The sequence below is a fragment of the Xiphias gladius genome, chromosome 24, assembly GCF_016859285.1.
Source record: "Xiphias gladius isolate SHS-SW01 ecotype Sanya breed wild chromosome 24, ASM1685928v1, whole genome shotgun sequence".
Taxonomy (NCBI): Eukaryota; Metazoa; Chordata; class Actinopteri; order Istiophoriformes; family Xiphiidae; genus Xiphias; species Xiphias gladius.
Genome location: NC_053423.1, coordinates 26,210,867 through 26,224,641, shown reverse-complemented (window position 1 = coordinate 26,224,641; position 13,775 = coordinate 26,210,867). Strand labels below are relative to the sequence as shown.

Here is a 13,775-nt window from a genome sequence, read left to right as displayed (position 1 = left end):
ACCCCACCCCATCACATTCCAGGTTGCTGCACATCGCAGCAACCTGGAATGTTAGTCTGCTGCCACATTGGCCTTGCCCGATCGGTGTTGGATGATCTGAAACGCTGGAGTGAGAGGTGCCATCGGGTAGGCGGTTGTTGTGGTCCTTCATGTAGTTGAGCCAGGTGATAGCTCGGTGGTCAGTTTACAGGTCAAACCTCCATCCAAGCATCCAAGCTCCCATCCAATGGGTGTTCCTATCCAAGGGCTCCTTGGGCCAAGACCGCTCCAAGGCCAACTGCGGAGGCGTCCACCTCTACCAGAAACATTCTGTTGAAGTCCGGACTCCTGAGGACAGGGGAAGACCACGGGTAGGCTTTCAACGTGTTACAACGCTGTTTCACAGTTGCCTGACCAGGTTACCGGGTTCCTCTGGTCCTGGTTGGCCAGTGCTGTGAGTGGGGCTTCAAATAGTTGCAAACTGGCGCATGAACCGTCTCTACCAGCCAGCCAATCCCAGGAGGGACCATACGTCCTTCTTGGTGTGAAATCAAGGGCAGTTTTGGATAGCTTCCACTTTATCCATTTGTAGACACACCTCTCCTCATCCCAGTTGGTAACAAGTCTAGCTGGGGTATGGAACCCTGTATGGCGGGCACATCTCCTCCAGTGACAACTTGCCAATATTCCTTGCACACATCCAGGGTGAAGATGTACGTGACAACTCAGATCTTCTCCAGCAAATCATTGATTTTTGGCATGGGGTTGGCATCAAACTCCGAGATGGAATTGAGCTTCTGAAATCAATGCATATCTGCAGAGAACCATATTTGTTGAAGACGATGACCACTAGACTGCACCATTCTGAGTTGGAAGGCTCGGTCACCCGGTAGGGACGTTGGCAGATTGGTCATCCATCCTTTGGGCGAATTACATGCTCAACTAGGGTGGTTTTCCCTGGGCTGGCAGCATAGAGGGAAAAAGCCTCCTGGAAGACCTGGAGGAACTGTGCAGCTTGCCCTGGTGCAATATGTGCCTGCACAGGGGTAGCAGTCATAGTTAGGGTTTCCAGTCCCGTCTCCACTTCCTCTTCTATGCCCAACTCCCTCATCAGCAGAGCCTTTATGGCATTTCTGGTTAATAGATATTTGAGGGGTAAAGTTCAGACTTGCACATGGTACAGCAACGGTGTCGACCTGGATACAAAGCTCTAATTTTTCTGTTATTATTCTTATGATCAGAGGAAAAAAACACCTACAAGACATTTACATGGATCTGTCAGAAGGTGTTCTCCTTAAAAAGCCTGAGAAAAGCTGCTGGGACGGCTCCAGTGCAACTACAAACTCCACTGGAGTTAAAGGAATTTAAAGGAAATCAGTTTATTTCAAAAGGAGGCCATCAGAGTTTGGAAATTGGGTGATTAATAAAATGTTATCTTTAAGCCAGTAGTCAAAAAAAAAAGTTTCTCTCGCTGCAAAATTTCCCTGTTGTTCCAAATAAAGAACTTATGAGGAGAAAAACTGTTGGTAAATGAGACCTCACAGCAACGATCATATGAGAAGGGGTTTTTTTCAGTGGTGGAGAGTAACTAAACTACATGTACGACAGTACTGCACTTAAGTACAATTTTACTTTAGTTACTTGTACTCGAGTATTTCCATATTCTGATACTTAAATTTACATTTACTCATTTGGCAGACACTTTTATCAAAAGCAAGTTAAAAATGAGGGACAACACTTAAGCTTCAGTACGGTAGGAGACCCTGAAGTGATAAGGAGTAGATCTATACAAAAGACAAAGTGCAAGGAGATCGGGTAAAGAAGTGCAGTGAGTTCAATCTAAGTACTAGTTAGGCGTGTTGGGGTGTCAGAGGTGTTAGGAGAGGATTTGCTCTCTTCAAGAGTTTCTTGGAGATAAAGAGGAACGCCCCTGCTCTGGGGTAGCTCATTTGGTAGCTCATTCCACCATCTGGGAACCACAAACGAGAACAGTCTGGACTGTAGTTGCTTGTGTGCAGGGATGGCAATGGCAGACGTTGTTCCTTGTAGGAACGCAGTAGCCGAAAAGGAGCATAAGCCTGTGCGACTTGGTTCAGGTAGATGTGTGCAGACCCAGAAGTCACTCTGTAAGCGAGCATTAGTGGCTTGAATTTGATTCGGCAGCCAAGGATAGCCAGTGGAGGTCAATGATACTTTATATTTCTAGTCCAATGCTTTTTACTTTTCTACGCTACACTATTATAGACATAAATGAATAGATATAATTTTCTGTTGATGGACTAATCAATTAATCAAGAAACTATTATAGTTTGTTATCAGATACTGATTAATAGGAGCTGAAACTTTTTCCCTGGGTGTGATGATATCTTTTTCAAAGTTTCTAAGATTGTTGTAACATAAATGTGAAGAAAAAACAGAATTAGTAGATAAAAGGTAAAAACAAGATGAAATCCCGCCTTTGGTCCAATAGTGGATAAAAGAAAACTGTACGGTTCATTGCGTCACACTCACGGGGGCGGGGCTTACCTACTCAACAACACACACTCTCTCTCTCTCTCTCGCTCGCCCCCCCCTCTCTCTCTCTCGCTTGCTTGCTCTCGCTCTCTGTCTCTCTCTCTCTCTCTCTCTCGCTCGCTCTCGCCCGCCCCCCCCTCTCTCGCTTGCTTGCCCTCGCTCTCTGTCTCTCTCTCTCGCTCGCTCTCGCCCCCTCTCTCTCGCTTGCTTGCTCTCGCTCTCGCTCGCTCGCTCTCGCCCGCCCCCCCCCTCTCTCTCGCTTGCTTGCTCTCGCTCTCTGTCGCTCTCTCTCTCTCTCTCGCTCGCTCTCGCTCTCTCTCGCTCTCTGTCTCTCTCTCTCTCTCTCGCTCGCTCTCGCCCCCCCCTCTCTCTCGCTTGCTTGCTCTCGCTCTCTGTTGCTCTCTCTCTCGCTCTCTCTCGCTCTCGCCCGCCCCCCCCCCCCTCTCTCTCTCGCTTGCTTGCTCTCGCTCTCTGTCTCTCTCTCTCTCTCTCGCTCGCTCTCGCTCTCTCTCGCTCTCGCCCCCTCTCTCTCGCTTGCTTGCTCTCGCTCTCGTTCTCTCTCGCTCTCGCCCGCCCCCCCCCTCTCTCTCGCTTGCTTGCTCTCGCTCTCGCTCTCGGCGACCTGCGGACTGTTGTTGTTCAGCAGGACTCCAAGCTAACAGCTGACATATACTGTGAGGATGTCATCAGACTGACACACTGAACGACGCTCGCACTTCTAACCGCCCACCCGGTTCTCTGAGTTATCTCGGCTTAGCTCTGAATTACCCGGGTTGGTTGTCCTGCTCCGGGCTTTATGTCCTCGTTGTTGTGGGGGAGGACGGGCTAGCTCGCCGCTTAGCTCCGTTAGCATGTTCCAGCTAATCGTTCAGTGTTATTAATGTTAGCCTCGTTAGCCGGGCTCCGGCAGTTAGCTTCTGGTAAATCTGTTTCTATAGAAGTAGCAGGTCAGCCAGGGAGCTAGCTTCTCTTTATTTAATCCAATTAACTATTGGTTGTTGTGGTTAGCTAACCTGTTATCCTGAGTGTTGTTATTTGAACACATATCCCAGGTTGTTTCCGTCATGTGTCGCCGTGTTCAGAACACAGAGCACAGAGTAACTGTGGCGAAATGTCGCTTTAATGGTTCAGTTCGTTTAGCTAACAGAGCTAATGTTAGCTGTTAGCTAGCGGGAGTCAGATGTCTTTGTTTCCATCGGCAGCAGATAGTTTATGATGTGATCGCAGGTTAGTTCTGTTAGCTTAGTTAGCAGGTAGATCATAGTAGACAGGACAGCTGTCTAAAGGTTTTACTGTTTGTGAGTGTAACAGATGCTAAGCTAACATAAATCAGTATCAAAGCTCTCAGCTCAGTCTTCAGTTTATTATATTTATATTTCAGAGTTTTTTAAATTTGTGGCTGACATGCAGTTGTCAGTTTACTGACCATCGTCATCAGTATCACATTAAGACCGAGAGCAGGTGGAAATATCAGGGTTATTATGGCCCTCAGATCAGGCTACAGGCAGAGCTTCTCAGCGTGTGTCATCTACCTGCTCCTATTGTCAGGTGAGTTTACTAAATGGATCAGTTGTTGCAAACCTGGACTGTAATGTAAAGCTGCAACGATTAATCGATTAAGCAATTACTCGATTGACAAAAACAAATTGGGAACTAGCTTGACAATTAGTTAATGTTTTTATTCATTTGTCAAGCTAAAATGCGAAAAAGTTGCTGCTTTTCATTATTAACTGATTATTTTCTGTTTATTTCTTTTTTCTGTCGCAGTAAACTGAATCTGTTTGGGATCTGGATAAAACAAGAGGCAACTTTGGACTTTTGTATCAGTTTATTTCACAGTTTTCTGACGTTTTTTAGACCAAACGATTAATCTCTTACTCATGAAAATAAAACAATAAAGATAATAATTGTAAGCTGTAACCTGAAAGTAGTGGTAGATATTGCTGATTAAGGTAATATTGTGCACAAGGTATTGATGAACTCAAAATTAAGTCAGTTGTCTGAGGTGACTTAATAAAGGTGGAATCACAAGTGTACTGATAAATGTCAACACAGTTGGAGGTTTGATTATTGTGATTTGTTTATTTTGGATTAAGTTGTTTTTAATAACAGTGTAATGAAGCTAATTGTTTAGTTTAAAAGCATCATATTGCAGTAAAAATGTCCAACACAGTTTCTCAGAGTCCATGGTGATGTCTCCAGATGTCTTGTTTTGTCCGACCAACTGTCCAAACCCCAAAGAGATTCACTTTACTGTCACAGAAAAAAATAAAAGCAGCAGAACCTCACATTTGAAAAGCTGTAACCATCACATTTGGCATTTTTGCTTGAAAAATGCCTTCTAAGGCTATTATGTATGTAGCATTATAATGCTACATATATAATGCTGATTAATATTGTTGTCATTCATTGAAGCTCTAAATCTGCCGGTGACAGATGTCATTATAACTGGTTAAATCAAAGCTAGCCAGCTTAAACTATCACAGTAACACATCGTTGAGACACTGTAAATTATATAATTAGATTGCAGTTCGCATGCTTTGAAAATTACACTTATTTCAAGAACTAAATATACAGTACATTGACAAGATATCAGCTTTCTCCAGCACATCTGTCTGTGAAACCAGGTGGTTTTGTATATGATGTTTAATAATCGGTTTACTGCAGTAACGAGGTAAACACATTGATTGTGTAGTTTAACATGAAAAGCTGTAGTGGTATAGGTCAGCTGATTGTTTAGTTTTTTTTTTTGTTTGTTTGTTTGTTTTTTTCATTTTTGAATCATTTTGAGCTGATGAATTAGACAAAACAGAATTTCCCACGGGATGTTAGTTAGTAGAGGTGGTAAGCCATCCCATCCTTCTGAATTTGGTATTTTTAATATACTCATGTCACTATAAATAAAACATCTCCTAGCCTCAATAGCCAGTTATTTTGTAGTTTTAGTAGTTCTTGTTTTAGTTGCTAATGCTAGCGTTGGCTGCCTTGTGTTGTCGGTTTCTCCTGGTAATGTACTGTCAGTGCAAGCAATGCCTTCATATATGAACGGAGAGGCTTGAGGTACCACCATCAAGTTTTCCCGTCATTGTGACGTGCGGCTCTGATTAATTACTGCAGTGTGAACATATGATCAAATCAGTCAGCTGCTGAGCTGAATCAGTCAGATGCTGACACATCTAGTTGTCAATGTGTAGTTACTTATGAGAGTGTCGCCTCACTAGGTAAAAATGTCTTTTTTTGTGAGATGTAGCGCCACTGCTCCCATTCCCTGAAGTTTAACACAACTGGTATTATGTTTCAATAAAACGTCATAATTTCTTCTGATGTTACAGGAGTTGCTCTTTGTTTCAGGCAAGGTGGGGCACCTCTGCTATAAAACACCGTGGGATATTTGTGTGTTTTTATTTGAATAAGTTGTCCATCCAGAGACTGAAGAATGTCTTCTACACTGAGAAACTTACTGTTAGGTTATTGTCATGTAGTTTCAGTGTTAAGAGGAACAGAGGAGGTAATGTTGGCTGCTTCTTGTTTCCGTCCTGTTAACCATTTGTGCACTTGTGCTGTCTCTCCAGGATGCATTGCTGCCTCTCAAAGGACCGACAATGTCTATGTATCGGGCATTTCTAACGGTGAGGTCGCAACCACACTGACAATACATCAGAGACACTTGAAACACAAACATCTGCCGTTCGAAGGTCATCAAACATCTGCTGTTTGTCTTTCTGTCTGTCTAGCCTGCAGCGATGTGGCGGAGCTCCTGCGGGGGTCCAGCGGTATTATCACCAGCCCCGGCTGGCCCTTCCAGTATCCGGCCAGAATGAACTGCAGTTGGAACATCAGAGCCCGACCTGGAGACACCATCACCATCAGGTAACATGCATACAGGTTGTTTCCAGGGTTACAGAACCAGAAATAATTGTGTGGCACAGGAAGTTATTTTGAGGACATACATGGTCATTTCCTTGCACCTCGTCCACATCAGTGTCCATAAATATTAGAATACTTATTCTTTATTTAAGTTTGTGTGCTTCCAAAATGTACTGCAAAGGGAATACATTTTAAACTGGCCTTATATTGTCACATGGACAGAAAAAACCAAGTCATTTTACCAAAAACAACCACTGGAAGCAGTTCGGCTGAAGGCTTATTATTATGGACAAAACAGAAAAGATATATATAGGGCTGTTATCAGAGAAAATGTTCGATATCATTGTCAACACTGTGCTCGAGCACGGTGTACAGTAGCACAGTACTCAGTACTGTTAACCAAAGCTATACTTTTTTAAATACCTTAGTTTGGGAAATATAAACACATTTTAAACCATTTTTTTAACAAAAAATGCCACGCTGCTCAGTGCATTAGTTTTTATTTGCTTATTTTTTCATGAATGATAAATCATTTTAAAGTTTTTGGAATTAGTTTGGAAACGAGAGAATAAGTTTCAGAACCAGCCACATGATCAGTTTTTTAATTATTGAATCACTTTTAGCTAATGAATTAGACAAAACAGAGTTTCCCACAGGATGTTAGTTAGTGGAGGTGGTGAGTCGTTCCATCCTTATGAATTTGGTATTTTTAATAACACTGTATGGACTCATGTCCCTGTAAATAAAACAGCTCCTAGCTTCAGTAGCCAGTTATATGTATCACTAGCTGCCTTGTGTTGACGGTTTCTCCCGGTAATGTACTGTCAGTGCACACAATACCTTCATATATTAACAGAGAGGCTTGAGGTACCACCATCAGGTTACCCCGACAGTCCTTAGTTGGGGAAATATAAACCTATTTTGACCCCTTTTATTATGCCTTTGCGCTGGCAACAGCCATGGACAGAGGCATAATGTTTTTGGGTTGTCCATCGGTATATCGGTCAGAATGACCGCCCGTTTGTCTGTCCATCCCATTCTCATGGACGCAATATCGCAGGAACGCCTATCGGGAATTCCTTCAGATTTGGCACGAATGTCCACTTGGACTCAAAGATGAACTGATTAGAATTTGTTGGTCAAAGGTCACAGTCACTTTGACCTCACAAAGCATGCTTTTAGCCATAACTAAAAAATGTACACACTAATTCTGATACGTTACACTTAATACCTTTTATTAAATTCCCTCTAAGTCTTCAGTACATATATGAATCTGGACAGACATGGATGTAAACTGCAACTTGACCCGTTGGCAGAGGCGTACAGCTGTGAGGCGGTAACTCAAATTTAACCAAAAAAAGCCAAACTGCTCAGCGTATTAGTGATCATTTTATTTATTTATGTATTTACTTTTATGAATGATGCTGTATATAATTAAAAGTTATCAAAATTAGTTTATAAACTATCTGATCAAAGAATAACTTTCACAACCAGCCACAGGTTCACAGGGTTCAGAACCAGCCAGAGGAGAGGTCACAGGGATTGGAAACCAGCCTGCAGAAAAGTCAGAGGGTTCACAACCAGCCAGTGTAAAATTTTGACAGAAAATTATTTTTTTAACCTATATAGTTTTCACTTCTGTCTTCCTGTAGCTTCCAGGACTTTGACCTGCAGGGTTCCCATCGTTGCTCCTCAGACTGGATGTCCATCAGCAGCTACAGGAGCCTGGATGGACTGCGGGTTTGTGGTTCCTCCCTGCCGCCACCCTACATCTCCTCCCAGGACCACGTCTGGATCCACTTCCACTCTGATGAGAGTTTGACAGGAAAAGGCTTCAGACTGTCCTACATCACTGGTGAGGATGTGGGACTTATAGGTCCTGTAGGCCTCTAACAGCTTTACTGTGGGAATTTCAGGTTCCTTAGACTGATTCACAGATTTCTCAGTGCAGTGCGAATTTGAACCAACAGTGTTTCTGCTCTGGTTCTGCCTTTAATCAGCAGAGCTGGCACCTCCTCTGGATATTACATAACAGTTGTTTACAGAACAGATGACAACAGTAGAATGACGTAACTCTGGATTAGAAGCTGATGTAAATGCTCTCAGCTGACCCATGAAACGTGAACATTTTCTATTGACGTAGATGACGGGTGAAAGATACCAGAGGGACAAAAAGCACAATCAGTTTTAGTAAACTGTTGCCACTTTACCAGATGGTTAACGGTAACTAATCAGTAACTAATGTTACCTTGTTGTTGTAGGTAAGCCAGAGGCGTCCAGCTGTGACGTGGACCAGTTCCACTGTTCTAATGGGAAGTGCATCCCGGACTGGTGGCGCTGTAACTCCATGGACGAGTGTGGTGACAATTCAGACGAGGAGCTGTGTGTGGACTCTCCCTTCTCTTTCCAGCCCTGCAGCTTGAACCAGTTTCCTTGCCTGTCCCGCTACACCCGGATCTACACCTGCCTACCGCACAGCCTTCGTTGCGACGGCAGCATTGACTGCCAGGTATCAAAGCAGCTCAGTCACCTTTACCTGGCCCAACACCAAACATGACCTGAGTACAGTGTCAAAGCAGCCTACAGATTAAATCCTACAATGTTTTCCACACATAGACTTATATTAACTGAATATATTTACAGTCGCCAAAGTTTATTTGGTGACCCATTTTAGCATTTATAATTTTTTTTTAATCTATTCAAGAAAAGGATGCCATCTGTGATTGATTTAAGAAGTGGACAATCTCCCCTCGCCCTGCCCCTTCTGTACCTGTTTGTTCTGCTAACACGGGAAGGGTATACTGACAATCACACATGCTCTGCAAAGAAACACAGAGAGAGACGTTCACTGGTATCACATTACAAGATGCGGACACAGTAGATATTTTACAAGGACAGACCAGGTAAAGCAAATGTAGTGCTGTGTTTCATCCCTGATGCTTTACACTTCGATGCAAACTGTCCCAGTATGTCAAAATACTGACACAGTCTTTCAGATTCTGGTCATGTAAAGCAAAAACAGAATCGGTCACAAGACACAACCCAACTCCCACTGAGAACATGTTTGACTTTCTACTCCAAGAGTGTTGACACAGCTCCACACCTTCACCTTAGTCATGCCAAGAACCAGGCAGCTCGTAGTAACAGCCCTGGACTCAGATCAGTGACTCTTTTTTTCAGTCTATCCATCTATTCAATCCTGTAAACTGCGGTGGGTCCACATAGACTGTAATTGTTCACATCACTGTTTAAGGAACTGTTGTGACTCAGGGTGGCTAATATAGCAGCTAGTATCTACGGTAATTTTTAACTTAAAATAACCTTTTTGGTCACGTTGTAATAACTTGATTTCCATGAAGTAGACATATTACACATGGTGCAGCTCTAACTGAACCACTTACGACGAGTAACCAACGTGCACACACAACATTTAGTGCAGATGTACACATTTACTAAGAAACAGCGCAACTGCAAAGATCAATCTTTGGATTTTAAGAATCGATAGAGGATCATTCAAATAAAAATTGTGATTAGTGAGAAAATTTTTTTTTTTTTTATCCAGCCCTAGTCCAGAGCATTTAGAGTCTTAGGGTGAATCACATCCACAGCTGATGCTTAGCCCTGCTGGTATGTACATATTGGATAAAGTTGTGTATATGTGTTTTTTCAGGATCTTGGTGATGAGATCGACTGTGATGTTCCCACTTGTGGAGAACAGTTGAGGAACTTCTACGGCTCCTTCAGCTCTCCAAACTACCCCGACTTCTACCCTCCAGGAAGTAACTGCACCTGGCTGATCGACACCGGAGACCACAGGAAGGTAACCATTCACCTCCAACCCTGCCAGTTGACCTAGCCGAAGCTTGATTACAATTCCGTACCAGCTCCTCCCTTAACTCCCAGTGAAGTTTAACTAATGTGTTGGTCATCCTCCTCCTTCCCCTCCCTCCATTCTCTTCCTGCAGGTCATTTTGAGGTTTACCGACTTTAAACTTGATGGGACAGGCTACGGTGACTACGTGAAGGTCTACGACGGTCTTGAGGAGAACCCTCGCCGTCTCCTCAGGGTGTTGACTGCCTTTGACTCCAGAGCGCCGGTCGCTGTGGTTTCATCATCCGGTCAGCTCCGAGTTCACTTCTACGCCGACAAGATCAACGCTGCCAGAGGGTTCAATGTCACCTACCAGGTGTGTTTAATTGGATATAATCCGATTAGCCTTTTTTTGTGGTTCTCTACATTGTGTTCTTAAGGTGGACAGGTTCTGCTCAGCCTGACTGTATGGTTCTTTGTGAATTTTTAAGCTCAGTGGATTCTGCTTGATCTATTTTTGTGGTTCTCTCTCTGTATTTTTTGGTGGCCAGGTCCTGTTTAACCTGGGTCTATGGTTCTGAAGGGTTAGGGTTAGTATGTTAGTGTCTGTGTATATTAGGGGGAAGGCTTAACCCGAAGGGTTGAGCAGTCGTCTCGATAGTCGGTGAAGTGTCTGCTCCTGATGCTGCGCCATCATACTGTGAATGTGTGAATGAGACACACCTTGTAAAACACTTTGAGTGGACTAAAGTAAGGCTATATACGTGCAGTCCATTTACCATATTCTGTAACGTAATTCGGTTCAACCCATGTCATGGTTCTCTATGTATTTTTAGGGTGGATGCGTTCTGTTTAGCTTTTTTCACACTCTTTGTTCTCAAGGTGGACGGGTTCTGCCTTCCGTGGGAGGTTCCCTGTGGGGGGAACTGGGGCTGTTACACTGAGCAGCAGCGCTGTGATGGGTATTGGCACTGTCCCAATGGTCGGGATGAGCTGAACTGCTCTTCGTGTCAGGAAGACGAGTTCCCCTGTTCCAGAAATGGAGCCTGTTACCCTCGATCGGACCGTTGCAACTACCAGAACCGCTGCCCCAATGGTTCAGACGAAAAGAATTGCTTCTTCTGCCAGCCTGGGAACTTCCACTGCAAGGTACAAAAAAACAAGAAGAACAAAAACCAGAAAAAAAAAATGAAAGAAACTTTGTTCAGGAACCAAAACAAAGAGCAGAAACAGAAACCATAACAGAAAGCAGTCTCTGAATTGAGATTCAGACAAAAAATTAATACCTTTCAGTCATTTATCTCTGGAATAACATCAGTTTGAACCTTGACATTTGCAGAATAACCGCTGTGTGTTTGAGTCGTGGGTTTGCGATGCTCAGGACGACTGCGGTGATGGCAGCGATGAGGAGAGTTGTCCCGTCATCGTTCCCACCAGAGTCATCACCGCCGCCGTCATCGGCAGCCTCATCTGTGGCCTCCTATTGGTCATCGCCCTCGGCTGCACCTGCAAACTCTACTCCCTGCGCATGTTTGAACGCAGGTGAGGACGGAGTGACAACTGGTTTTCCTCAGAGACCTTTGCATGTCCCTTCCTCTTATTGATAACTTCTCAGTGATTCAAGCTCTGTGATTGGTCATTGCAGGTCTTTTGAGACCCAGCTGTCCAGAGTGGAGGCAGAGTTACTGAGGAGGGAAGCCCCACCCTCTTATGGTCAACTGATTGCCCAGGGACTGATCCCACCTGTGGAAGATTTCCCAGTGTGCTCTGGGAGTCAGGTAGAGATACACCATCTATATTTCTTTCTGCAGACTTAAATTACCATACCTGTGGTTTTGATTGTTTAACCCAAATAGCTCCTTTCTGCTTACACCTTCAGTTAGTGCCTTTTTCAGGTGATACACCCTCCTTACAATTCAGTGCACATACTGTATCTGTATTAATAGCTTCACTGTAATTCTAATTTCACTTGTAAAACAATCTTATCCCCTGGGTCAAATTTCAGTGGAAGTATAGATTCCTTCTGTGTAGTTCTGTGTTGTATCGTCAGCGGGACAGATGTCCGGCCTACAGGTACTTCTGACTTGTCAGTCTCGGCTCCATAAAGCACACCATGTTTTTTTAGCCCAAACACTGTAGCTAGGAGGAAAGAACAACTTTGCCAACTTCGCTGTGTACTTTCAATTAGGGCTGCCCCCAACCAAAGATTTTCCAAGCCGACTAGTAGTCGTTAGTTCAAGTCATTAGTCGACTAGTCGTCACACGTTTATGATATTAATTTAATTATTTAAATATATATTTTGGAGGAAGCATCAGAAAATACTTTGAGTTCCAGGGCTGGGAAAAGAATGTTATAAGTGACATTAACACTCACCATTGCAGAGAAGTACAAAACCATAATAATGAGCCTTTAAAATCTCTAAATTTCCCGTGCACACACGAAGCGAGCAAGACTAGCCACCTGTTAACAACACTGGTAAAAGTGGTAATTATTCTGAATGTTTCAGAAAAAACAATAAATAGCATGTCTGAACATAATGTTAACACATACCTATAGAGAGAGATGCACATGAAGTTAAACATTCAGTAAGGGAGGTAATTTAGCTTCCCCAATCCCCACAAACACTTGGATAAGCCTTTATCTAGTCTATCAACCGTTAGAGCGAGTGGCCATGCTAAGTAGCTAACGTTGGGCTACTTACATGTTCCAAACGATAAGCCATGTCAATGAATGAAAGGCAAATTTTTGCCTGCAGAGTTTGCATCTCACCTTCTAGGGGTTGTCTTTTACCCTGCCAAAATGGTCCCACACTTTGGATTTACTGCCCCACATACATAATTACTATTTAATAACCGGAGGGACCGCCACTTCCTGCGGAGTTTGATCATTTTATTGTCCTGCGACAAACCGACCAATAAAAACTTGGTCGACTAAGACTCTCCTCATCGGCTTACATTTGGTCGACTATTAAATGGTATATGGACTGCACTTATGCAGCGCTTTTCTAGTCTTATCGACCACTCAAAGCACTTCACACATTTACCCATTCACACACACATTCATACAGTCCTTTTCTATACAAACAGCGTTTTCTATACACACACATTCACAAGCCGATGATTCCAGGGTAATTTGGGGTTCAGTATCTTGCCCAAGGACACTTCCAAAATGCAGACTGGAGGAGGCAGGGATCAAACCTCCGACCTTCCAGTTAGTAGACGACTGGCTCAACCAAGTTAGCACTGAAATCAGGATGGTTTGTCACACACGTAGATTCATCCACTGCTTCGGTGCCTCACTCAGACTACTTCAGCAGCAGCTCCAACATGTCTTATTCATGTGTGGAGAGTTTGTAATGTATTATAGTTCCACCACCTGCTGCTGTCTGTTGGTTCAAAGGATGGTGATCTGGAGGGCTAATTAATTGCAGAGGTCTCTATTCAAAGAAGCAAACTTTAAAATAGAAACATTGTGTCTGATGATTTTTTATTTTTATTCTTTCTCTCTGTCCTCAGGCGTCTGTCCTGGAAAACCTCCGTCTGGCTGTTCGCTCTCAGCTCGGTTTCACCTCCCTCAGACTCCCTTCCTCCAGTCGTCACAGCA

At 43.6% G+C, this 13,775-nt stretch overlaps 1 protein-coding gene across 1 annotated transcript in view; it reads left to right on the top strand.

Annotated features, from left to right (window-relative positions):
- The first annotated feature begins 3,110 nt into the window (after window positions 1–3,110).
- The window catches only part of lrp12 (low density lipoprotein receptor-related protein 12), a 12,383-nt gene continuing 1,718 nt past the window's right edge, over window positions 3,111–13,775 (top strand). Inside the window, exons 1-12 of the mRNA XM_040122639.1 lie at window positions 3,111–3,265; window positions 3,875–4,041; window positions 6,066–6,122; window positions 6,228–6,363; window positions 8,013–8,215; window positions 8,622–8,869; window positions 10,031–10,180; window positions 10,326–10,547; window positions 11,054–11,320; window positions 11,511–11,713; window positions 11,817–11,949; window positions 13,688–13,775. The exon at window positions 13,688–13,775 is cut by the window's right edge and continues 1,718 nt beyond it. Of these exons, the coding sequence (XP_039978573.1) occupies window positions 3,975–4,041; window positions 6,066–6,122; window positions 6,228–6,363; window positions 8,013–8,215; window positions 8,622–8,869; window positions 10,031–10,180; window positions 10,326–10,547; window positions 11,054–11,320; window positions 11,511–11,713; window positions 11,817–11,949; window positions 13,688–13,775 (1,774 nt within the window). The 5' untranslated portion in view covers window positions 3,111–3,265; window positions 3,875–3,974. The remainder of the gene's footprint in view (window positions 3,266–3,874; window positions 4,042–6,065; window positions 6,123–6,227; window positions 6,364–8,012; window positions 8,216–8,621; window positions 8,870–10,030; window positions 10,181–10,325; window positions 10,548–11,053; window positions 11,321–11,510; window positions 11,714–11,816; window positions 11,950–13,687) is intronic.